Here is a 24,538-nt window from a genome sequence, read left to right as displayed (position 1 = left end):
TGCATGCTTTTCGTGCTGTACTTGGGCCAACCCTCCTCGCGTGATACGTCTTCCCACATATATATTGCTTTCTGAAGTCATGGTTACAAGTGTGTTGGCTGCAACCGATGAGAATAAGACCCATTTGACCCGTGTGTTTGTGGCTGAACTTATGAAGATTCTGGCCACTGATCGTGTCTGAAAGGTAAACGATGCTGCTGGATAGAGATGCCAGTAAATGGCCGCACATGGATACAGCAATGAGCCTAACATCCTCGTCGTGCTCAAGCTCACGAGGTCCCTGGTCTGACCCTAAATCAAACACCAAAACGGTTCCGCTCAATTCCCAACAAGCGCTGGCAAATATTTTGCCCTTGGTAGAAAACACAAGGTTCCGGAAGCTCGATATATCGTTAACTGAAACCCTGTCTTCGTTAAGGTTTGGTTCACCGTGGGATTCTCCTGTAAACATGAGATTTGTGTCACCGAACGTATGAATCTTGGTACCCGTCCTTGCGTCCCAGAGGCAACCATCGCCGTCATAGGAGACTGAAGCCATATATCTTTCATCCGGGGTCGACCTGTCAGGAAAGCCTTCCAGCGGATAGACCCTAAGCCAGCACCGCGAGTCATCTGGTAGACAATTCGTCTGATATCTTCTTGCCGCCCACATTCATCGAGGGTGTCGACAACAAGGAGAACCGTGGTCGGCTTATCTGCATGGTTTTCAAGACTTTTCAAGGGCTGGAGGATCAACCGCTCGAACTGCTCGCCCATGAACTTCCGAGTAATCGCTGGATCTGCGTCGATTGCAGCTTTCACACCCACTGCCAGAGCCGAATTATGCAATGAGCTGGGAAGTGAATGTGCTGATGAATTTGGCTGCGCTGGCTCGCCCCCCTTCGCCTCGCTTGAAGAAGGTGTCAATGAGTGCCTTCTTGTTTGCAAAATGTTGTGCGACCGTCCGCGAGATGGTGGACTTGCCCATGCCTGCCATTCCTTCCAACCAGAATATGCTCTTTCCATTCTGATCGTCCACCCAGTCATAGACTTCTTGAAGAAGTCGACTCGCGTTCCTGAGAGACACAAGGGTTCATCCTCGTTTGTTTGCGAGTTGAAGATCGCGGACCCGACGACCGGGAGGTTTGAGCGGAGGAGGGTTTGGTTGATGTCAAGAACCTGTTCACTGCAATCATCAGCAACTGGTTTTTGCGTACAAAAAGTACACATACACCTGGTCAATGGTCAGAGCCGCCGATGATGTATTCTTCTGACGTTCAGAGCTCGCGATGATCCGGTCGACTTCTTTACTCTCAAAAGGCCACTTTAGAGAATGAAAGCCAGACCGTCTCATTCTTTGCGAAAACCCAGACCCAAGCTTCTTCTGCAGCTCCTCTTCCAGGCTCTCTAGCTCCAAACGACACTCGGTGAGGCTTTGACGCAAGGCCTGTGATGTTTTGAGATGAGTTCCCTGCGGACTATCAAGCAGTCGCTGCGCGCCTCGAAGGGTCGCATCGAGCCTCTCCACCTCGCCCCGCAGGCCGCTCAACCTCGGGCCTTGCATTCTTGATGGCCGTTGAATACTGGAACAGGATTGTAGCGATTTTAGCTGATAGATCTACCACGGCGATAATGCTCGCAGCTGCTCCGACGCCCTCCATATTGGCTTGTCAGCGATGGAGGTGAGAGGATCAAGGTGGGGTTGATCTGACGATGCTGACGAGGGCGTCTCGCGAGGCTGGACTTAGAGTCAGCATCATCCAAGCGACTTGTTACACAACCACGTGGCGGAGAGTGGTTGGCGTGGCTGTGGCTCAATTATCTTAGAGTATCAAGTAAATCGTCTGGCCGTCACTCAGTTGTCCACGGGGTATTAATAGGAAGCTGAGCTGTAATCAGGCAGGACATGAAAGGTTAAGTTCGTGCACGGGTGGACGCATTGGGAAACTATGCCCATGAGCTCGAATCTCTATATTTCCCTGGAAGGCAGCTTGATGTACACGTGGGCACTACCTACCTGGTATACACAGCATTGCAAGCACCAAGAGCCTCACGAATTTGAGACGTATGTACAAGTAGCTCGGGACCGGACCCCGGGGATGCCGTCCCGCCCGTCGCGGCCGCAGCTCAGTTGGGCTAGCGCGCCAAGCCACTGGAGCGCTTTTGCTGTACTAGTCCAGAAAACCAAAAATTAAAAAATAAAAAAAGAAAGGGCCGACCGCGAGTTGAACGCGGGACCTAGCGGAACCAGGTGACTGCAGCCGCTTGCTCTACCACTGAGCTACCGACCCTTTATTGGTGAAAGTCTCTATACTCTGGAGTTATATATAATCATTTATATATGCAAACGTCCAAGTGAGCCACTCCATAGTCTAATATCAGCCCATTCAGACTAAATGTGCTCAGAGAGTATTAAATTATTATTTGGGGGCCCTTGGGATTGAATAGGATTTGTTGTCTGTAACATTTAGCCCTGGGCCCTCGTAATGAAGTACCAGGTATGGTGCCGTACACGAGGTGGGAGGGAAGTCGGTAAGCATACCCTGGAATATATAACAGCAAACATCCCAAGAGAGTGGTGGACTTGGTAGAAAAATCAATTATTCTGTCAATTGACCTAGTTAGATACAACACCCAACTACAACTACAACTACAACTTCACCAACTTCCCACCCCGACTCCTCATCCTCTTCCTCATCAACCTCATCGAGTATGCCTTCTGCCAGTGCCGTATAAACCCTGGCGTAAGCGGATACGTCACCGCAACCGTACTCATAAACAACCCCGTAACAGCCCTCGTCCTCCTCGTCGACCTCAACCCAAACCCCTCCCTCACATTGGGCGGCAACTGCTCAATCGTGACCGGCCGCACAATTGGCAAAAGCACCCAAGCAATCGGCCTCGCCCATAGCGGCAGCCCCTTCGGATGAAACAACTCACCCAACACACCCCGCGCATCAGGCGTAACATCCAGCTGGTTCTTCACGACATCGTCCCAATAGATCTTAAACGCCTTGCGGTCATTGGGCCACATCTCCTTCGGAACCTGCAAGGACGTCCCCATGCACGCGAAAGCCTGGTACACAAGCTCGGCCTTGAGCGGCGGTAGTTCGCCATAAACCTTCTCGTACATGCCCACCATACTCGCGTAAATCGTAGCAGCAACCCACAACTGCAACCTTGGATTCATGGCATCATACGCCTCGCTCTTACGAGCTCCACTCGCAACCTCACCCTTTACCCTTGAATGCGCCTTATCAACCCACTCCTTCATCGCGGCCTTCTCCTCCGGTGTGCCGAAGATCATAGCAAAGATGTACATCTGCGTATACTGTGTCCGACTTATAGTGCGGCTAGCAAAAGTGCTATGGTCTGCCACACCTTGGCCAACGAGGGGGTGTGCGATCTGGAGGAGGATTGCTGCGGCGCCGGCGCCAAGGGCGATGCCCTCTTTCGCGACCTTTTGAAGTTCGGAGATAGCGAGGTCGGATTCACCGAGGGGTGTGGCGTCGTCGTCGATTTGGATGACGATGGAGCGGGCTTCTTTGGGGGTAATGGAGCTGGTGGCCATGATGGTGGTATTTCGTGTTTAGTATCATGTAGCACTGGAAGGCGCTGTCGTGGGCTGTTTATATCGGGGGTTGCCTATCCGCAACGGAAATATACGAGGGTTGAACTGGGGTGCAGCGGACATGCTCCTCCCTAGCCACATATATAAATGGCTCCCCCCGCGTATAGTCGCCGGAGATAATGTTCTTCCATGTTCGTCAGGATTGATAAGGTTGCCATACCGCCGGGCCGCGAGCCGATGGGTGGGGTTCAAGCCGCGGTAGTCCTGTTCATGTGACACCGTTCTTGATACAAGAGTCAGGATGACTAGACAGAAGCTTTATAAATCTTGCGAGGGCTGCCCAGGGCCAGGGTAGTCTGCAGGCTCTTGGTTTTGTTCTCTTATCAAACCTTGTGCAGTACAATCAAGCACATACGACCACAGGGTGTAGAGAACAGGGCTTCCCGTCCGCTCAGCCGTACTTAAGCCACATGTTGAACGCGGACAATAGTTAAGTAAGCCTGGACGGTGTAATGCTAGATTAAAGAAAGCTGCTAGATTTTAGCGTGGGTGTAGGTAAGCCAGGTGATCACTCACCTTGGCAAGGTAAGTTGCTCACCCTAAAAGGTAAGTAAGTCACCCACTAGGGGTGAGCAGCTTACTCTAGAGGGTAATTAAGAATATTAAGAGCCTACCTTTTATAAGTAAATAAGAAAGGACTCTCTTACTTCTTGTTCTTTTACTTTTATTATATTTTATTAGGGTCTTATATCTCTTTCTCTTCCCCTTACTCTTCACGTGCCCACAACATGGCAAATTTGCAGGGCAGGCTTGAACAACAAAACGCAGCTCCCTTGCAGCTGACGCCGAGCAAGACATTATGTTTGGCACTGTTGCCGAAGCATCTCACGACAATACTCAAAATAGTATCCGGTTCGGTATGATGCGCATATTGGTGTTCGGCTTCAATACATCAAACAGCTGGCTGGCCATTGCCACAAGCCTGCCCCTTGCAATATCCTCTGGCGGAACGCTCACCCTACTGTATGGCATTGTTGTTGTTGTTGCGTTTGCCCTTAGCTGCACTGGTCTTAGCCTTGCAGAGCTGGCAAGCGTCTACCCACTGTTGGAGGACAATATCATTTTACTTCACTTATCGCGCCCCGCCGCTACAGCAGGAGCCTCTCCTATATTTGCGGCCTCGTCGGAATATTTGCTTGGAACGCCGTCGCCTCCTCGGCTGCGCTGGTTGTAGCCCAGTTGATTTTTGCTATTGCAATCCGATACAATCCCAGCTACGTGCCGGAAAACTGGCATTACTTTCTCCTATACCAAGCAGTACACCTAGTGACTGTTTGTTATAACGTTTTTCTTTCCGGAAGGACGACATGGATCTACACTTTCGGATGTAAGTACATCTTCACACGCAGCTTTTGGAGACCGCTCACTGTCATGCATAGTGTATCTATCCCTCTCAGTTTTTCTCGTTGTGTCAATTACCTGCCCTGCTCGTGCCACATCACACCTTAGCACCGCCTCAATATGGACGGACTTTATCAACAGCTCAGGGAAATGGCCTGACGGCTTGTGTTTTATAATGGACCTGTCCACACCTTCTTTCATGCTCGTTGGGCTAGACTCGACACTACATCTAGTGGAAGAATGCGAGGATCCGACTCGCACTGTCCCAAAGGCGATCATCGCTACTGTTGGCATTGGCTTCGTCACCGCGTTTACGTTCGCAATCGCTATGTGCTATAGTCTGACCGACCTCGAGTCCCTCCTAGAGTCACCGACAGGGTAAGCTACATCTCTTCTACTCTGATTGTAGAAGCTCACATGATATTCTGCTAGCGTTCCAATCTACCTCCTCTGAGAGAAAGCTACCGGCTCTCCTGCATGCGCCACAGTCTTCATGATCAGTCTTATTGCGATAGCCATGCTCTCTCTGAACGGAATGCACCAGACCTCATCTCGGCTAACTTGGTCCTTTGCATGCGATGATGCACTTGTTTTTTCTCATCTCTTCAAGACAGTCAACGCGAGGTTTCATATTCCAGTCAATGCTCTGCTACTCAACTACGGAATCTGCTTTATCATCGGTCTTTTATATCTGGCCTCGTCCTCAGGTAAGACAATCCTGACCTGCGATAAAATAAAGAACACCTAGCCCACTAACATGCAATCCACTAATACAGCCTTCAACGCCTTTATTGGCTCGTGTAGCGTCCTTTCCGTTGTTTCGGTTACTATCCCAATCGGACTAGTATTGTTTCAACGGCGGGACTCGGAACTCTTGCCATCAGCCCGATCTGTTTGGTTACCCAACGTGATAGGGTTTTTTTGTAACGCGATCGCTGTCGCCTGGGCCGTTATCATTACGATTTTCTTCTGCTTTCCAACGACAATTCCTCTATCCGCCTCTAATATGAGTATGTTATTCCTTACGGAGCTCTATCCTAGTCTATTTACTCGCTGGTAGCGATGCTAACAAGGTTCAAAGACTATACCTGTGCCGTCCTGGGAGTCATGTGTATTATAGGCGGGATCAACTGGGCTTTTCATGCGAAAAAGCGCTACCGGGGGCCTTCCTTGGAGAGTTTCCATCCATGATTTTTGTTTTCTCCTTTTCTGCGTTTCCTGTTCTCTTCGCTTGATCTTCCTCTTGTGGCTGGCCGATTTGAATTCACTATCTTCGCATGTGACTGCGAGATTTCAGAAAAGATATACCTTTTTTAGTCTTGTCCGCAGCTTCCGATGTGTTGTGTCTTGCCATTATCGGCGTATAAATAAACCATGATAATATATACTGGACCCAATGCGTTGTATTCAACCCTGTTGGACCTGAAATTTAATCTCTGTAACTCGAGGAAACGCAAGAATAAACAATACGCCCCTTCTTCCGGTAGCCTGCTCGTTGTCGACGCCCGAGTAAGATGATCATTACAGCACGCACATCAAGCTTAAAGATACTTCCTCTTTCCCCATCATGGCCATGCGCTACGTCAGGATTGCCAACATGATCAAGATCAGGACGGCGTGCCGCGCACCGCTCGCCTCCGCCCACTCCCCTTGTCCTCCCACCCCCCTCTCAAGTTCTCCCCAGCATCTACCTACCTCATCACAGGCGGTCTAGGCGCCCTCGGCCTTACAGTCGCCAAAGGGATGGTTAATCAAGGTGCTCGACGCCTGATCCCCTTCTCCAGACGCGCTCTCCCCCAACGCACCACCCGGTCATCCACCCACCACTACGAAACAACAACCTCAACAGCAATCCAGACCATCTTGACCCTCGAGCACCTTGGCGCCACAGTCCACTGTCTCTCCATTGACATCACTCTCCCCACCGCAGCATCAACCCTCCTAACCGCCCTATCAACACTGAACCTCCCCCCCGTGGCCGGCGTAATCCACGCAACAGGCACAATCCACAACCAACTAATCAGCCAAAGCACACCCTCATTCTTCGCAGCCGTCCTAGCACCCAAGGTCCGTGGTGCACTAACTCTGCACACTTGCTTCCCACCGGCCTCAGCAAACCTCGACTTCTTCGTCCTCTCCTCCTCCTGCGGCCAACTGCTCGGCTTCCTGGGCCAAGCATCGTACGCAAGCGGTAACGCCTTCCTTGACGCCCTCGCCCTCACCCGATCCCGCAGAGCCCAGGGCGATCGCAATGCGCTCTCGCTCCTCTGGACGTCATGGCGGGGGTTGGGCATGGGTGTTTCTTCCTCTGGCGCGCTAGAGGCCGAGCTTTACGCTCGGGGTATCACGGATATCAGTCCCGATGAGGCGTTCCGTGCTTGGAGCCCTGTGGCGGCTTTGCCGGGGGGGCGTGGATCACGCTGTGGTTCTGAGGACGAGGGTGCTTGAGGCTGGGAAGCCGTTGCCGCACGCTGTACTAGAGGATATCGCGATCCGGAAGACAGAGCTGTAGCATGGAGTTGAGGCAGGCATGGGCATGGGCACGAGCTCGGGCGAGAGCTACGTGGGCAGGAAGAGAGGAACCCACTAGCTGGACCGGAGCTAGAGCAGCATCTATCATCTGTTATTCGCGATTGTATCTCAAAGACATTGTCGATCAAACACGAGGAGATCAGCGATGGGTTGGCCCTAACGGAGATGGGGATGGATTCAGTGCTGACGGTTAGTTTCCGGATACTGTTGCCGCAGGCGCTTACCTGCAGTTCCGCCTGCGACTTTAACTTCGACTTCAACTCCAAGATACCTGGTTCTGGCACTAGTGCTAGTGCTAGGGCTAGGATCAGTACGCTTATTGGGCCAACGTTGGTGTGGAAGTGTCCTACTTTGCGGCACTCGGTGGATTATTTTGTCAAGGAGCTGAGTGGTTGATATATCCAATGGAAGCCGGGAAATACATTAACCTATTTGTATATTGATGGTGATAAGTAACAAGTTATTGGGCAACGGATAATATCTAGCTACTAGGTACCTTCCATTATTCTATCATAGCCCATGACTTACTGGTATAGTAAATATACCATAAAATAATATAGTACATAAAAGGCAGATAAATATTAAATTATTATGAATTTTTACTAGAGGTAGAGTATTTTTGCTATTATAACACCAGTCCTAGAATCTGTTATAGTCTATCTATAGGGTAGGTTAATGCACAAGAGGGGAAAGAGGCCATACTCCCATGAAAAAAAGCCTCGAGCAGGGCATCGCTCACGGGCTTGGTGGTCAGTGACCGTAAGAGATTGAACATGCCTGTGAAGGAAATATGCGAGAGGGGGAGATCAGCGTGGGTATCACGGTTCTCGTCAAAAAAATCATCACTCAGACTTTCCTGAAGGGGGCCCAAAGATGATTAGCTATCGTTTCTCCTACTACCGGGATATATCAAGCATCCCGGTTACAGTTTTGCACCTTACTCACCTTCCCGGCAACAAAACTCCAGAAGGCTTGTCCTATGTATCGCGCGCGAGCGCCCCGTCGTAGGCTCAAGTAATCACCGCAGACGGAATCATCGTGGTGGTTTGTGGTGGATGCCAGCAGAGGGCTCCCCGCTCGCAAAGGAAGAGGCTTCGCGTTCAATGCCACTGAGGACCTCATGCTCATGGTCAACAAGTGGCTGGTTAGCCTCTTCCCACGAGGGTACTGCCAGATAGGTCAGGTCATCTTGTCGGACGAGTTGGTATGGGCAGTATGCAAAAGAACATATGCTCCATAAGGTCAGAAAGTTACCATATAAAAAAGCTGGCGTCTCAACTATCAATGGTATTTATCTCCCTGGGGTTAGGCCTGCCATGGGATCCCGTCACAGTCGGAAAGTAGCTGATGCAGGTGCGCACTTAGCTTCTACCTACGCATCAGTACATTCAAGAACTTTCGCATTTCTCTATTTTGGGCTATAGATAGTGTTGTAGTAGGAGAGGTCTCCTTATTTAACCTAGGTAACTTTGGCGTCGAAAGGAAAAATGAGCTAGAGGCACGGAGTACTATCTGTTTATATAGGCATTATCCATTTATAGAATGCATTATCAATTAGGAATACACAGTAAGAAGTAAAGCCCCCTCAGAACAACGCCAAACACATCTATACAATCAAGATCAAGTCCAAAAGATCATTTCACCCCTATACAAACAACTCCATACTTCCCCCCCCCCTCAATCAACCAACAAGCCGACAAATCAGTTACTAGCAGCCTTAAGCTCACTCAAAATCTCATCCGCCGCCTTCTCAGCAACCATATAAGTCGACACAGCCGTAAAAGTCCCCGGAATCTTAGGATAGACCGACGCATCAACAACACGCAGACCCTTGACACCCCTAACACGGAACTTCGAGTCCAGCACAGCCATGGGGTCATCATCCGCACCAATGGGACAAGTACAAGAAGCATGGTGTCCCCATGTACCGTCCTTGATGTACTCCTGGATGTCTTCCTTGGAGGTTACGGCCGCGCCGGGGAGAACCTCCGTGACGTTGACGGGCTGGCGGTTCAGGGCGTCACGGGCAAGCTCAACGGCCTCGTAGAGGGCTTCGAGGTCTGCTTCGTGATCGCCGACGCCGGTATCAAAGTAGTTGAATGTGATGTTCGGCATGTCGAGCGGGTCAGCGGACGAAAGCATGACTGTTCCCGCGCTGTTACGCGGGTGCGCCTTCAGAATAGCCCACGTGAACCAGTTATGCTCGTCCGTGGCATTGATACTGTAGTCGGGGAAGTAGCCGCGGAAGTTCACAGGGCCACCGAAGCAGAAGATATCGAAGCTGTCGTCCGCGCTGACGGAGGACTTGTAGAACATCGTTGCTGCGAGGCCGGGGGAGGAGTAGATGCCCCTGTCGCCGAGGATGGGGGACTCCCAGTCGTCGATGCAGGGGTCTTCCTGGTCGCGGATGGAAAAGGTGCATTTGTCTAGGCACGAGAAGTCGTTTTCGATCTTACCCTGGACGGAAATCTCGTAGTGATCTTGCAGATTTGTGCCCACGCCGGGGAGGTCCTTGATGACTTTGATGTCGAACTGCTTGAGTTCTTCGGCGGGACCGATACCGCTGAGCTTGAGGATCTGGGGCGAGTTGTAAACTCCTCCGGCAACGATGACTTCGCGCGAGGCCGTTGCGACACCGGGGGTTCCGGCTTCGGCGGTCTTGGAGAGAGGGCTGGCCTTGTATAGATGCTTGCCGTCGAGGAACTCGACGCCTGTGGCAACGGGGGTATCCTGGCTCTCGTCGAAGGTGACCTTTGTAACGTGGGTGTTCATGCGGACGTCAAGGGGGTACTTCTTGGAGCCGTCGGCGTTTTTGGCGTCTCGCACAGCGATAATGAACTCGCGGGCGCCGTTGCGGTGGGCGTCGTTGGTTGAGATGGGGATCTGGTAGTAGCCTGGGGATGCATCGCGGTCGTGGGAATCGGCGTTGGCATCGCCGGCGAGTAGAGTGCCAATGTTCATGAGGTTGTCCGTCAGGTTTCCAAGGGCAAAGGCACCACCTGTAAGCATGCTGAGCAGCTGGGGGTCTTCGAGGACGATGCTGAGGGGGGCAGTCTCGGTTGTCAGCCAGCCGTCGTAGCCGTGGCCTTCCTGGCCGGGCAGCAGGTAGTTGTTCTTCTCGAGCTTCTTGAAGTATCCACGCATGTTATCAGGGGACCATGAGTTGTCACCGGTCAAGGTAGCGATGTATTCAAAGTCGGATTGGTGGGGGTAGACAGCAATTAGGGCATTGTGGGCAGTGCATCCTCCGAGGGTACCTAAGAGACACAAAGTCAGTCTTCTACAGGCTCTTAGGAACTATCAAAAGTGTAACATACCTGTACGAGGGTAGAGGGTTCCCATCAAACTCGACCCCTCAGGAGGGTCCAAACCAGTGTATAACTCGCCACTGGGAGTCTCATAGGTAGCCTTCCAGTCGCGAGCCTGGCGCTCATCATCAGCATAGTGACGAACGAAGAAGTTCCACGAGAGTTTCTCGTCCTCCGAGGATCGAGCCGAGTAAGCAGGAATACTGTAGTTGTAGGTCTGACCCTGGTCATCACCAGCTTCAAGCAGCAAAGTCTTGTGGCCGGCCATAGCGAGACGTGCGGCCAAGGGACCACCACCAGCACCAGAGCCAACAACGACATACTCGTAGCCGGTAATGTTAACAGCCTTGGCAGCGCCAGCAGTGGCGGCCAGAAGGCTGAACAGACGAGGGAATAACATATTCAAAGGAGTGACTGACTGCTAACGAGTGACGAGTCCATGTTCTCGGGATGCCATTCAGGGTTTTATACCTTGGGATTTGCTTCACCGTTTCACCCCTGAAAGAATGTAGACTTGATCGAGGCCGAGGCCGAGCTTGCAAGCTTTGCATGCTCTGTAAGTGTAAAGACTCTCCACTCGCCCCACTCGCCACAGTTCTTGGGATCCATTGAAGCTGGTTTGCCGCGGCTTGGAAGACATACTGGTGGACAAGTGGAGGCCTTCGACCAAGACAGGGCCAATCTAGCCTGTTTGCAGCAGCAATCACCGACTGATCGTCAATAGTTTAATTGGAAGTTTGCAGAGCCCGCCTGTCAGTGTCAGTGTCATCCCCTGCTGATCTCCCACAGGGCCACAACGGTCCACATGGTGTCTCGGTGATTCGTCCCTTCCGAACCGCTCGCTTGCTAATTGGTAACCCGATTCCCGTGTCTTTCTTGATTGTCATAGTATTGGGCTACGCTAACCTCCTTGATTTCTAGTCTATCTTGGGTGTTGCCTGTTTAGGCGGCGCCCTACCTAAGTGGGTATCATAGCGGGAAGAGGACCCAGATTGACCTGAGCTAGTCCCCACGGCCAGGCAATTAATTATAGCAGGGCTTTCATCGTGGATCATCAGAGGGGAGGTCGCTTGGTATGATAATTTGCGGCCATGTTGCAAGTCAGTGAAGGATCGATTGGGTTATCGAACTCATGGCCGCGCGAGAGAACTAAACAAGACCCAATCTCAAAAGTAACATCCTAGCCCCAAGATTTCTTCCCAACTGATCCTCGACCTCGTTCAGCTGCTTGATCGGTTCCGCATTCAGATGCCTCAGGACATCGCGCGTGTACTCAAACTATCCTGCGTGCTCCATACCCGCCAAAATAGCCGTCTTAATCTCCGGCTGTAGGTTTGTTTTGCTTCCAATAGACCGCTTGTACATTTCTGTCAAGAATGAATCCAAATGCGCCGTGTGTTCGAGGTGTATTAGCGGCAAGGAAAGCTTTCCTTTGTCTAGGTCTTTGCAGAAACACATCTTGCTTGTATACTGTGTTCTGTTAATAGCGTCTAAAGCGAGTAATTAGGTTAACACCCAGGTTCAAGTAGTCGTCTTGGATCTGAGCACCGGCCCGTCAGGGTCATCTGCGACACCTTTTGATAGTCAGTGTTGTTCTAGCAGCCTTACATATAAATCCGGGTCTAGGCAAGTACGAGACCTATACTGCGCCTGACAGTATTATGGGCTATACGGATTGGAGAGCTTGGCTCTACCATATTGCAGAGGCCACGAGTCCCTTCGTTCGGCATCATTCTCCCCATTCTAATCCGCCTATCTTGCACTTCGCTTCCTAGACGCCCACGATCAAACAGCCACATAACAAGTATCAAACAAACATTTCTTGATCAGCTTTACTTTTAAGTCATCCAGTACATACGACCACAGGGTGTGGAGAACAGGGCTTCCCGTCCGCTCAGCCGTACTTAAGCCACGCGCCGGCTGGTTAGTAGTATGGTGGGTGACCACATGCGAATCCCAGCTGTTGTATGTTTTTGTTTTTTGACGTTTTTTGTGGATTGAGGGTGCTCGGTGGAGGGGGAACGGAAAACCCTCCAGATTGTACGCCACCGACCGAACACGAGGCCGTGTCACCTTTTCATCTTCATTGGAGAGGCTGGGACTGTTAAAGGACTGATATGGACACCAAGTTGTCTTGCATCCGATCCGGAATAATGAAGATATTGGTTTATACAGCTAAGGTACCTAGGTACATATCGATTGCCCTCCACCTTAGACAGCCCACCATTCGGTAATCAAACATCATTTCAATCTGCGAGTTTCGGTAGGCGAGATCTCTTAATAGCTAGACTTCACGCTGATAGCGGATTATCAGAAGGTAAGTCAGTATGTCGACTGCCAGTCTTGATCCTAACATGCTTTCTAAAACCCACCGTATGGAACAAGTGCTGCGTGCCGTCTCCTACCTACGAAACTCAAACAGACCGTTGCAGGCTACAATATATCAAGAAATAGCGGTCAGTTGTGTAATCTTGCACCCAGCTGTCATTGTAAGCCAATGTACATAGTCGTCTCCTGCATTCTCCCGTCATTGTCTTTGGGCATAACTTATTTATGTCAAAAAGTCAAGAAGAACTATAGTATAAGTCCAAGAAGCACGAGGCCCAACGCAGATGTATGAGTTAAATCCTGAGTCAGGGCTCCTGACATGACCTGCTCATGATACCCATGTGAAGCAAGCAAAAACGAGCAAGGAGCCGCGGGTTGAGCTCGGGACGGGAGTGACACTCACTGGTGGAGTTTGTATGCATGTTTTAGCTCTCCTGCCGGGAAGCAGTATTGCAACGATCTTTTTGGGGGTTGAGGGACCATCGAGAGGATTAATTAGGGTTGCTGACAGGTTAGGGCTCGACCGAGGGAGCCAAGCTTTTCGTGCGCTGCGGGGTTGGGCCCTGACTGGGGGCTGAAGGGACAAATAATCCTAGAATAAGCAGTTAATGCACTCTAGAAATAACTACAATGCTGCATCTTGCCTATTCTACTTTTCCAGGTCTATTCGGAGAATAGCAATGCCCAACCGCTCCCAGAGTCACGTTGGGTGACAGTTACCAGGGTTCTGCTAGGTACCGTAGGCACGAACAATAACATATACGAGAGGATGGCTCCCGAAATACCTCTAAGCGGGATGTTACATGTTCCTTAGTGTTTAGGGTTAAGATAGTTCTGTATATACTTTACCTACATAAGTACTATAGACGAGGGTCACCACCAACCCCCCTCCATAAGAGGCTTCAAGATCTCCACAACCTCAAGTTTCAGTCCACAAACAGCCCAATCCAACGGCCTCCGATGCCAAATCTTATCACGCCGCGTGACCTCAACGCCATACCCCAACAGAAGCTGCACCGTCGCGATATGCCCCCCCTCCGCCGCAAAAAGCAACGGTGTGCGCCCGGTTTCATCCAGGAAACCCGGATCCCGACCCGCCCCAACAAGCACCTCCACGAAGTCCGTCAGGCATTTAGCCGCAGCGAGACCAGTCGCGCTCTGCGTTCTCCTTCTCCCCAGATCTGCCCCAGAGTTCTTATCCCAAGGCTCGGCACCATCCGGATCCGCGCCGTGCCGCAGCAGCAAGTTCACCAGCTCGAGACTCGAAGCCCCCACGACACATTTAAGGGCGACGCCGTACCCAAAATCCAACGAGCCGACATCCTCAATCAACATGGGCACCAGCTGCACCTGGACATGGCGAATGGCGTTCAGGAGCGCGGACTGCACCAGCCCGGGGTACTCCTCGTCATCAACCAGTTTCTTCTTAAATCTCAGCCGGCAAAAGAGCCACGGCATCTTGATTTCCCCCGCGCGCAAAAACAACTGCCATCTGGAGCGGCGGGATCCATTTCTCTGTGCGCACGACTTCGGCGCCACGGCTGATCAGGAGGCTCATTATAGGCACGTTGCCGTTTCTCGCGGCGATTCCGAGGCCGCAATCGTCTGCGCGGAAATTGGCTTCGAGAAGGAGGAACTGCACCACGTCGATGTGTCAGTTGTCGATGGCTGTGTTCATGGGGTTGATCTTTCTGGTAGTTTCTTGCGGCTTGGGGGGTGGCCTGTGCCCGAGGACCCTTTTGGTGCACACTGGTGGGGGGACGAATGGCGGCGCGGGCATGGGGTTGGTCCTATGGGTATTTTCGTGGAAATTGGGCAGTGGTGGCGTGGTCATAAGGGTGGCCATTGGAGAGTCTTTGGGCAATGGCGGCGTGGGTATAGGATTGATCTGTAAAGTCTTTTCGTGCGAACTATGGAGTGACGGCGCGGGCATAGGGTTGATATCTGGAATGTTTCCGTGCGAATTGGGCAGTGGCGACGTGTGCACGTAGGCGCTGAGCTCCGCCTGCCATGACCGTCGCGTCGAGGTTTCCATTGTAGGAATGGACGCGAATAGCACACGCAGGGCGTGAAGATGGCCACTCTTGCAATGATGATGCAGGGCCGCGAAGTAATGGGTGCGGATGTCGATGCGGTATAGCCGGCGCAGCAGGAGGTTGTATAGATGGTGGTTTGTTTGGGCGATGGAATTCAGATCATGCTGGCTGAGATAGTCTGTAATGAGGACGAGGAGCTCGTTGGGTAAGCTGCTAAGAGACATGGCACATATGTACTTGGTACTGATATGACAATTTCCGGGGATTATGGAATAACGCAGGGGCAGCGGCGCCCGGGGCTGAGCGCCAGCGCTAAGGTATCTTTCATTTACCATGCTTCCAGCCTCTTTTATTCATGCTCTACCCTCCCCTTGGCATGATGCTGACCGGCAAATGGCATATTGGCCGAGCAGTCAGGGAGCCTTGGTACGGATAACCAAGCCCCGAAGGAAGCCCTAAAGGACTAGTCCCCACGGTTCAGATAAGGTACATGGCTAGATACCGAGAGGAAGAGAAAGGGGACATACTCAACCTAGCCAGGTAGTGGGAGCCCATCTTCAAGTATATTGCTTGAATGCATTAGCTCAAGTATCAAATCCAGAGCATCGTGGTTGTCCTTCGCATTATCAATGAAAGCACGAGTGAAACGTGTCTTCCTCCCAGGCCGACCGTACCATTGTTCAGAATGTTTTATGCCACTAGTAACAGTCAGTCAGGCAAACTGTACATCAATATAGAGAAAAGCATAGTAACTCATCAAGGGGCAGGTTCGGCCCTATACTGATTGACGGGCGCAAACCCCCTTGACTTTCGGTTTCCGATATATGGCCGTCGGTACCTGACCCCGATTTCTGATTCAGAAATTAAATGCCCATATTTAAGGTGCCAACGCGCAGTTTGATTACCCTCACATGCATCTCTAGCAAGGCGGGGCAACCAAGCTTCCAACAGGGAGAAGCCAAGCCCCCCCTCCGCTAGCCGAGGATGGCTCATCTCGTGTCAAACAACAACCTTGACTATCAATATAGTTTCAGTCTTCTTCATGATAAGACCCACCTAAACTAACTCCCAGCAACACCCATTCCAATCTCAAAGCCACCAGGCAAAATGCTTCTCAAAGCCCTCGCCATCCTCGCCCGCCTGGGAGCACTAACCTCCTCTCTAATTGTAGCCGGCCTAACAGCTAAATTCCTCACCCGGAGCTACTGGCTCACCAGCTTCCTGATCTACATCGAGGTCGTCGCGGCCGTCAGCATATTCGCTGCTCTGGCACCGCCGTACCCGAGTTTCCTCTACGATTCCTTCTGGGCTGCGGCTTGGATCGTTGGGGCGGTTTTTGCGATTGTTGTGCAGGTAAGCCCACCCCTACCATATTATTCGCTACTTTAAAAATAGAAAGGAAGGAAGGGCTACTAATCACGAGAACGACAGTTCGGCGAGTCGAATTGTTATGGATTGAGGCCCGAAGGGGAGATCAGTTGTGGCGCGTATAAGGCCGGCACGGCGTTTGCATTCCTGGCGCTGTTGGCTTGGTTGGGGTGTGCTGGGTTGGTATGTCACGCTGCATTTGAAGTCATCTTGAACTTAGCTAGAGGGATTATGCTGACTTGGTTGCTTTGTAGGGTGCGCTTCGTATCCTTGCCGTTCTGGCAAATGTCGATGATCGGTATTGGGGTCGTCCGTACGCAACCCACGCCCATCAACGCCACATAAATAAACAATGCTAATGGTCAATGATCTAGGCTACACCTAGGTGCCACGAAGGAGGACGAAGCTGTTCCCCGCGAAAAGCTCCGCAAAGTCGCGTATGTCTATGTTCTAGGGTACCCCCCAGATACCGCAACGATAGACTACTAAAACACAAAGGGGCTTTGGCAACACCCACATAGCGCGCTGGTTCATCTGCTACGGCCTGCTAGGCGTTATCCTACTTGCCGTTGGGATTCCTCTGCTGTAAGTTGTTATCACCAAGCTCCCGTCTATAACATTAAGCCGAAGTTAACTCGTCCAGCGTCATCTACGCAGCTCCCTCCTTCGCCCTTTACCTAATAAGCAACCTGCCCATCCCCGCCAACATCGCCATCGCGTTAAGCAATCCAAGCAACAATAGCATCGGCGTGGCGATCACCAGCGACGTGGAAGTTCCTGCAACATCAGACGTGACGTTCTCGCCGATGAATGTCTCGTTTTTCTACGCTGACAACGAATCAAATCTAAACTATGCGGATACCCCGATCGCCTCGCTGAGTCTCCCGGAACTTAAGTACGGATCTGAAGAGCACTTCGCCATCCCCGAGCAGCGACTCCAACTGGGTGACGTTGATGCCTTCGCGGAATTCCTCGAGGCGGTCGCATTCAAGGGGTCTTTTGCCATTAGCGGGCGCGCGAGGGTCAAGATTGGGATTGGGAGGATCAAGACGTGGGTTGATCTTGATAAGAGTATTGAGTTCTCTGGTCTGGTCTTTCTACTCCTGAATAATGCCCAGTTGGTTATGGCTAATGAGTATACATGCAGGCTTCAACTCCTTTCCAACCCTGAATATCACCGAGATGAACCTTGACCGCGATGAGGAAGGGTATAATCTGCACGCGAAGGTCACGCTTGAGAATCCGACGCCGGCGAGCGCTACTCTGGTCTGTCGATCCTGTCTATCGTCTCCTCTGCTTGGTCATTTCTAATGAATGCGCTAGGGCAACGTAACCCTCGCCCTAACCATCGGCGCCACAACAATCGGATCCCTCCAAGTCCCCATGACGAACATCACTCCCGGCGTCAACACGCTCTCCGTATCCGCAATCCTCAACATGACAAACATTCAGGAGAATATGGCGGCAATCCTTTCAGCCGAGATACCCTATTTGAAAAACGAGGAGATTATAGCATCTGCATCTTTATCCTCTGTCGTTTATGAAGCGCAGCATCTAGAGTACTGGGAGCAAGCATTCGGACGTCTGGAACTATCCCTAGTGAGGCCGGTAAGACCGCTCGTAAAGGTGCTGCTGGATGGGGGGTTTCTGGGTGCTGCCGGGGGTCTTGTGGAGGATGTGCTTGACACGATTTTGGAGAATGTGAAGGGCTTGAGTGAGAATGAGGTTGGGGATTATATAGAACGATTGAGTGAGTTGGGCAGTAGAGTTTTGGGGTTGTTGGGGGTTCTGGATATCATGTGACTTCCTGGTGGCATCTACATACATCCATGATACTCTTTAGAAGATGAGGAGAGATCTATATCAGTTCCGCCCTCATGCTTTCCACCATACAGTAACTACATATTCCCTGTCTTAGTCCAAGGCTCTTATAGCGCGGCATCTCGGCTCCCCACCTCGGCGTTTGCAGGATTGCAGATAAGCACATGAAGATGATCGCCACTAGCCATCAGCCGATAGTGATAAACGCAAGCATCCCTACTTCCCAAATTCACTCTTAACACACCCCCAATCATGTCAGGAGATACAAAACTAGAAACCAGTTCGGCCGCCATAACCGCAACAGTCCGACCACCCACCCCAAGAAACACCGGCACCGACATCGAATCCAAACCCCCTCCCATCCCCGTCACAATCAACGCCATCTACACAAAAGATGACCTCCTCCTGCACAACAAAGGCGGCGACCTGTGGCTCGCCATCGACGGAACAGTCTACGATCTAACGAAGTTCTCGGAGGAGCATCCTGGGGGGAAGAAGAGTACGCTTCGCATTTACTCCGTATCCATAAGTACTTGCTTTTCAGGGGGAGACGTTGACTGACGAGTGGCGCAGTCCTGATGAGCGTGGCCGGCACAGACGCAAGCAAAAAGTACCGCAAATACCACGGGGACAATATTCTGCAGCGGTATGCAAAGGAGTATCGGATTGGGACATTGAGGGTCGAGATCAAAGATAAAGGGTCGGGTGGGTTTCTTGGGATGTTTAGAAGGAGAAAATGAGGTCGATTTGTGAACTAGTACTGCTGGTCTTGGATTCCGTTCCTGGTTGGGGGTTATGGGTTTGCTTCTCAAGGGCACGGGCTTCTTCATGTTGTGTCCAGGTGGATAGCTATATAGTGCTATTATTAACCTTTATACAAGCATGCTAAGCAGTTTATACCACTCTACGATCCCTCGAAAGATACCTCTATGCTTCTTGGTGAATATATCCGGACTATCTCATCCTAACATACCGATCCTTCTCATACAATCTCGCCTCCATTACCCCAATGTCCATACCACAAGAGCCACGGCCCCCTTGACCAGCATACCCCCTTCAACCTCCTCGTCGCCATCACGATCCGCATCATGAACGAAAAGCAACGGCACATGATCATTCCTCCACCTCGGCACCTTTCCCTTCATCGTCAAGCAAACCGTGCCCAGCAAAACCACACCCCCAAAAACCCAAACCAAAGCCGGCAAACAAATCCACATCCAAGGCACCACAACAAAGCTCACATTGACCGTGTCCTTTCCCCCTCGCCATCCCACCTGCAGCGTTCTCAACAACAAGACCTGCCTTCGAAGCCTCAATATACGCACTATCCCTCCAACTCTTTGCCACGACACCCGCAACATTCCGCAACACGGTCCAATCTGATCGCAAGCTCCACACCGCATCCAGCGATATTCCCAAGCGCAACAGCCTGCTGCACATCAGCCGCCGCAAACATAGTGCTCTGTGGGTTTGTAGCAGTAAACGCCTGATGCAGCTGGTCGAGCCAGAATTGCCCGGAAAACAGGATCTCGAGGGATTTCTGCAGAGTGTGCATTTCTTGACCCCTGAAGATAAACTCCCGATCTGAGTTGATGTTGATGCCCAACTCTGTGCTCCAGGATGCAAGAGGGGTGAGGTACCACCCGGCAGTACTGTTTCGCTTTTTCCAGGCACCGCTGGTGTTGACGTGCTCGTACTCGGGGACCCAAGTCCTCTGATACAAGATACCCAGCGTCTGATCGGAGAACACTTTACTGGTGACTCTTGGTCTGGGCGCACGTACCACAGGCTCAATAACGCATTCCTTTGCATCGCACATATTCAAACTACCCGCGCCGTTCCAGAGCGAAAAATCGTGCTCGGCGCCGTCTCAAGCAGCGAGATATTCGCCAGACAGGGCGTGATGAATTGGATGGGCTCATGGTTGCGCTCGTGTAAACGAACGCGAGTTCGGTTTTTATGGCTGAGAGGGTCACGCCGTTGATTACGGGGATTTGATACCTCCCCCTACTCCCACTTCCACTTTCGCCTCCAGTTCTCGTCTTTGGCCTCTTAATGAGTCGATACCAGCGACTCAAGGAATTACGACGTGACGTTCGATTTCGGCAGGGAGATGGTGCAATTCATTATACCGGCGTATGTCGTATTCTCTGGAACCGCGACGCACGACATGGACAGTTTCGTCGTGATATTCGAGCCTGATGCCACGGCTTCCAACGATGCAAGTGAATCCCAGGTGCATTTTGCGCTGGGGCAGAGGTACTGTGGGGTTCTCCAGGGTTTCGCGCGGTAGGTGGTGAAGATGGAGTTGTAGACGTTTGATTTGAGGACCGGGTCGACGCCGAATGATTTTCATTTCTTTTTTGGCTTTCGCTTCTCCCGCCTACCATACCTAAGTGGAAGGGAGATGGAAGGAGGGTAACGCACTGTTAATCGCATACCTAAACCCGTATGCATCATAGACCGACACATTCGACACCAGCGCCCGCTGACTCGAGTCCTCCACCATCTGCGCCCGGTACAGTAGACAATGAGGTTCTGCGCGAAAGGGTCGAAGCCCAGCGCTAGGACTATGGCAGCATATCTCAGCGCTGCCATATATCTCCCCTTTACACCGTAAGCATCTTCAGCGCCTCATACAGCCCCCGACTCGCGAAGTCAAATTCCCCCAGGTCATGGAGTGGCCGTTGGCCGCGCGCAAACCACACCCACTTCAGCTGGCTGAGGCCCTCGGGGAGTGAATAGAGATTAAACCCCGGGACGCCGTGCTTACCCAGGAGATTAGAGAGTTGAGCAACATGTAGGGCCAATATGGCTGTGGGGTGCTACTGTATGTGGCGCGTACGACGATGGCAACTAGGAGAGCGGCAGCGATGAGGGCGAGGGATCCGAGGGCGAAGTGGTCGTTTGGGAAAGAGTTGGTATGTGTGTGTTGGGTATTGCTGGCTGGGACGCTCGTGCTGGTCCTGGTATGGTTGTGGTTGTGGGCTCGCCTTCAATGTCGATGTCGTCGCTACAGTAATTTACTGGGAGACTGTATTCGACTCTCGGCGAGGTAGTTATAGGCAGTCTGGGTTTGCGTGAGCGGCAGGGAGTACCATATGGCGAGACGAATGCTCGGTACTAACATATGTGTTGGAGCTCAATAACTATAGCTATCCATAGCTGTGCAAGATATTCGATCAGAGCACCTAGTTTCCCAGGCTTTGGTGGTAAGGCCAGCTTAAAGTTGATTTAAGCTCCATATAAGAATGTTTTGAAACCACTTTTTCAACCAAGGGTCAGTGTGGCGGAGTGGTTAACGCGCTTGACTTGAATGAGAACCTCTGATTGGTCCGCTTCCGCGGGCGAAACTGCGGAAGCTATGCTCAGAGTCCAAAATTCAGGAATCAAGTGACTTCGGTCGCGCAAGTTCGAATCTTGTCACTGACGAAATTTCCTTAAATTTTTCTTGATTTTTGTCCACCTGGACTTTTGGGCCCGGACTGCAGGGGAGGTCTCGAAACAGCAGAAAAAATGTTCAAGGACGTCTGAAATGTGGTTTCGTGGTAGAATTCGACCTTGGACCATGTTTTTTCGGTTTTTTTGGTCTTGACCGTTGACAGGGCGCTCAGGGTTAGCCAAGCTGCTTGTCGAGCCTTCCTTGCACGCGCAAGGTCTGCCAATTTCGTTTTATCATCGACATCTTGCTCCTGTCTGGAGAGTGCTCCCGTCCCGGCTGCACTTACGAGCCAATCCCTAGGTTGAGAATGAAGGACGAACATCCTGACAAAAGAGAATCTTCTCAACCAAGATACAACTAAAGCTTAACCGACGGACCTGGAAGCCTCACACAGAGGAAGCGAGTCCGACCAACTGCGCTGTTCATCTTGCATCCCATCCCGTCTCCCACCTATTCAGACGTCATGGCCCAGATGGTTTCGTTGTTAATCGGCGACGACGGACATGTTCTCTCGTGGATATCGCACGGAACTTGGAAAGTCACGGTGGAGGGCGTTTGTAAGTTCTAAGCGGCAGGTTTCCCCGTCGTGAAGGAAAGGAAATCAGTGACGAGATTCAGAAAATCATCGGACGAGAAGCCAAGCCCCTGCTGGGATGGATGTCGGGATTGTGAGTGGGTTTTCCGGGACAGCAAGGTAGGATTTTAGGTTCGGCTGATGGGGTGGCACACGAATCGATAGGAGAGAACATTGGCCCGCTCAAGGGCAGGAGATACATCATGGCGCTGATTTGCTATCATTCACGCAGTCCGGCCCGGTTTCTCAGTCTCCATGCCCATCTCGACGGACTTTGCAACGGGAAGGCGGCCTTATCGTCCTGGGATCCGGTCGGCTGTGATCGCTCGGTCGGTTGGGTGGGTGCACCGCAAGACGAGTACGATGTTCCCATACAGCTCCTATCGAGCTATTGGGTGAGAGCCATATCGGCGAGCTCATTGCAACTAAGGAATCATGGAACTCCAGAGAGTCAAGGCAGAAATCAAGCAAAAGATGAAAGATAGGATCTAGTATAAGTCTCAGGTGTCACGCGCGGAGATTCCAAGGCTGCAACACAGCAACTTGAAGTGAGTCAGCAAGGTGTGGTGTTTGTGGGATGTTGGAAGGAAGACCTCTTGAGTAAACGGAGCCCTTTTCACGTCGCTTGCATTCATTGCAAGGTTACCCTAATCATCCGCCATCTGTATGTACTCCAATACGAGTGGATAATTGGATGCAGGGAGTCCATCATCGAACGGTTAGAAAGGGCAATAACAATCTAGCAACAAGTAAAGGTCCCAGGATATCAGGCCGGGGACGCAAGGGTGGCAGAAAAGGAGGTGCGAAAGCCAGAAGAGTTGTTGGCAGGTTCTCTTAGGCCATACTTGCACAAACAAAGGCTAGAACGCTATCTATCTCAGCATAGTTTCTCATCACTTCAGTGCCCTTTGGCGATGGAAAAGTCTTGAGAGTGTCCATCGTGAGCTTCACATCTGGGAAACTCTTCCAGCACCCGGACCCTTGGCGCAATGGATTGAAGGCCAAAAACGCCTAGAGTTCAATTATAAGGCAAATCCAACCCCAGCTGTGGTGTAGAAATTTGGTATATCCCCTGATACCCATCGTAATCGGCCTGAGATCTTCCACTCTTCACGAGATACGTGCAATACGGATGCTCCGATGGGCTCCGTCTGATAGTCGTTTTTTAGTATCTTTGCCCCTACTTCGGTCGTCGGCAAGTGGATAGTCTGCAGAATCGCATCGCTGTGAAGTCGTACGGGTCATTGCTCGCTATATCCTGCCGGCAGAGATCGAGGCCCTTTCCAATATCCATACGGCATTTGGTTGCATTAAAGCTACCGCGTCTCGTCTCTTTCAGTTGATTTGAGCGAACAGCTCAACCCTTCTTTCCAGTAACTTCAGTCTAGCTTCCGGAAATGCGCGCAGGCTCCGGGTGTGGTTGGTGCGTAGTGTTTCCGCTTCAGCTGCAAGTTCGAGTCCTAGCCAAATCGGCCAAGTCACCGCGGCGACAAGGATCGGCCGGCATAGTGTAATAAGCTGAAGACGTGTAGTCGCGTCCCTTGACGTCCCCCATCCCGTCCGGACCCTGCACCCTCGCCATGATCCCCAACACGTATCCACGTCGTCAAGCGGGAGAGGAAGATCCTGATGTCATGGTGTCAATGCTCACATTCCTGGAAGAATCGAGGAATGCTACGGTGCCGGTCTGAAGAGTACCCCGCAGTTTGAGCTCTGTCGCGCCGTGTCTTGGCCGTGACGAATCCCCGGCGGTAGCGCAACTAGCGATGCCTTTCTGTCCGTTGGTGCTTCTTGGCCAGTTCTCGATCGTATTCGAATTTCGATGCAGAGAGGGGCACTGCGAGTCTATGAGTGGTCCGCCAGGGCCGCGACAGTCGGCATCGGAGCTCAGCCTCGTTCCCCACTGTGTTCCGACACGTTTCAAATTGGCCCCGCCGATCGATCAGATTCAGGAGTCCGGATTCAGGGACTGCGATGCTGAAAGTTGATGCGGTACGCGTAGTGGTGCTGCAGCTCTGCCAGAAATGATGAAATTGTATCGCAAGTGTAACAGGGTAACCACAAGAGGGTGGGATTGTGCCTGGCCAGGGGAACGCCAAGCGGACACGCGGAGGTGACGTAAGGCTTGATTGTTGGGCGAAAAGCTTCTTACGAATCAGCTAAAAATGGCGGCCACTC

General features: G+C 51.7%; 11 protein-coding genes and 1 non-coding gene across 12 annotated transcripts; 5 read left to right on the top strand and 7 right to left on the bottom strand.

Moving 5' to 3' along the window:
* Window positions 1-820: 820 nt before the first annotated feature.
* BDW74DRAFT_178027 (uncharacterized protein) lies at window positions 821-1,543 on the bottom strand (the record flags this gene model as incomplete). Its single annotated transcript, XM_073729082.1, has 3 exons — window positions 821-1,055; window positions 1,109-1,165; window positions 1,212-1,543. 3 exons carry the CDS (start codon window positions 1,541-1,543, stop codon window positions 821-823), a joined length of 624 nt encoding a protein of 207 aa, XP_073584386.1.
* Window positions 1,544-2,189: 646 nt separating this feature from the next.
* BDW74DRAFT_t119 lies at window positions 2,190-2,270 on the bottom strand. Its single transcript has one exon. It is a non-coding gene; the product is annotated as a tRNA-Cys (tRNA).
* A 359-nt stretch (window positions 2,271-2,629) lies between these two features.
* Window positions 2,630-3,682, bottom strand: BDW74DRAFT_185164 (oxygenase MpaB family protein; the record flags this gene model as incomplete). Its single annotated transcript, XM_073730984.1, has 1 exon — window positions 2,630-3,682. The coding sequence occupies exon 1, from the start codon at window positions 3,548-3,550 to the stop codon at window positions 2,630-2,632; it is 921 nt and encodes a 306-aa protein (XP_073584385.1). The 5' UTR covers window positions 3,551-3,682.
* A 727-nt stretch (window positions 3,683-4,409) lies between these two features.
* BDW74DRAFT_167811 (uncharacterized protein) lies at window positions 4,410-6,142 on the top strand (the record flags this gene model as incomplete). The annotated part of the gene is made up of 6 exons (XM_073726741.1): window positions 4,410-4,654; window positions 4,705-4,937; window positions 4,990-5,329; window positions 5,453-5,658; window positions 5,728-5,961; window positions 6,033-6,142. The coding sequence occupies 6 exons, from the start codon at window positions 4,410-4,412 to the stop codon at window positions 6,140-6,142; spliced, it is 1,368 nt and encodes a 455-aa protein (XP_073584384.1).
* Window positions 6,143-6,518: 376 nt separating this feature from the next.
* Window positions 6,519-7,399, top strand: BDW74DRAFT_178024 (beta-ketoacyl reductase; the record flags this gene model as incomplete). Its single annotated transcript, XM_073729081.1, has 2 exons — window positions 6,519-6,603; window positions 6,657-7,399. 2 exons carry the CDS (start codon window positions 6,519-6,521, stop codon window positions 7,397-7,399), a joined length of 828 nt encoding a protein of 275 aa, XP_073584383.1.
* A 1,785-nt stretch (window positions 7,400-9,184) lies between these two features.
* Window positions 9,185-11,191, bottom strand: BDW74DRAFT_178023 (GMC family oxidoreductase; the record flags this gene model as incomplete). The annotated part of the gene is made up of 2 exons (XM_073729080.1): window positions 9,185-10,740; window positions 10,801-11,191. 2 exons carry the CDS (start codon window positions 11,189-11,191, stop codon window positions 9,185-9,187), a joined length of 1,947 nt encoding a protein of 648 aa, XP_073584382.1.
* A 2,801-nt stretch (window positions 11,192-13,992) lies between these two features.
* On the bottom strand, window positions 13,993-14,577 carry BDW74DRAFT_178022 (ankyrin repeat domain-containing protein; the record flags this gene model as incomplete). Its single annotated transcript, XM_073729079.1, has 1 exon — window positions 13,993-14,577. The coding sequence occupies one exon, from the start codon at window positions 14,575-14,577 to the stop codon at window positions 13,993-13,995; it is 585 nt and encodes a 194-aa protein (XP_073584381.1).
* Window positions 14,578-14,773: 196 nt separating this feature from the next.
* Window positions 14,774-15,379, bottom strand: BDW74DRAFT_178021 (F-box protein; the record flags this gene model as incomplete). Its single annotated transcript, XM_073729078.1, has 1 exon — window positions 14,774-15,379. The coding sequence occupies one exon, from the start codon at window positions 15,377-15,379 to the stop codon at window positions 14,774-14,776; it is 606 nt and encodes a 201-aa protein (XP_073584380.1).
* An 883-nt stretch (window positions 15,380-16,262) lies between these two features.
* Window positions 16,263-18,326, top strand: BDW74DRAFT_178020 (uncharacterized protein; the record flags this gene model as incomplete). The annotated part of the gene is made up of 8 exons (XM_073729077.1): window positions 16,263-16,508; window positions 16,587-16,706; window positions 16,778-16,836; window positions 16,898-16,960; window positions 17,022-17,108; window positions 17,167-17,609; window positions 17,671-17,789; window positions 17,847-18,326. 8 exons carry the CDS (start codon window positions 16,263-16,265, stop codon window positions 18,324-18,326), a joined length of 1,617 nt encoding a protein of 538 aa, XP_073584379.1.
* A 270-nt stretch (window positions 18,327-18,596) lies between these two features.
* BDW74DRAFT_185162 (cytochrome b5-like heme/steroid binding domain-containing protein) lies at window positions 18,597-19,085 on the top strand (the record flags this gene model as incomplete). Its single annotated transcript, XM_073730983.1, has 2 exons — window positions 18,597-18,843; window positions 18,918-19,085. The coding sequence occupies 2 exons, from the start codon at window positions 18,597-18,599 to the stop codon at window positions 19,082-19,084; spliced, it is 414 nt and encodes a 137-aa protein (XP_073584378.1).
* A 583-nt stretch (window positions 19,086-19,668) lies between these two features.
* On the bottom strand, window positions 19,669-20,163 carry BDW74DRAFT_178018 (uncharacterized protein; the record flags this gene model as incomplete). Its single annotated transcript, XM_073729076.1, has 1 exon — window positions 19,669-20,163. One exon carries the CDS (start codon window positions 20,161-20,163, stop codon window positions 19,669-19,671), a length of 495 nt encoding a protein of 164 aa, XP_073584377.1.
* A 3,742-nt stretch (window positions 20,164-23,905) lies between these two features.
* On the top strand, window positions 23,906-24,484 carry BDW74DRAFT_152901 (uncharacterized protein). The gene has a single exon (XM_073724442.1). It carries the CDS (start codon window positions 24,127-24,129, stop codon window positions 24,346-24,348), a length of 222 nt encoding a protein of 73 aa, XP_073584376.1. The 5' UTR covers window positions 23,906-24,126; the 3' UTR covers window positions 24,349-24,484.
* Window positions 24,485-24,538: the final 54 nt, after the last annotated feature.

Source organism: Aspergillus multicolor (assembly GCF_047715735.1).
Source record: "Aspergillus multicolor strain CBS 133.54 unplaced genomic scaffold BDW74scaffold_11, whole genome shotgun sequence".
NCBI lineage: Eukaryota > Fungi > Ascomycota > Eurotiomycetes > Eurotiales > Aspergillaceae > Aspergillus > Aspergillus multicolor.
Note: the sequence above shows the minus strand (reverse complement) of the source record. Positions and strands in the feature narration are given on the sequence as shown.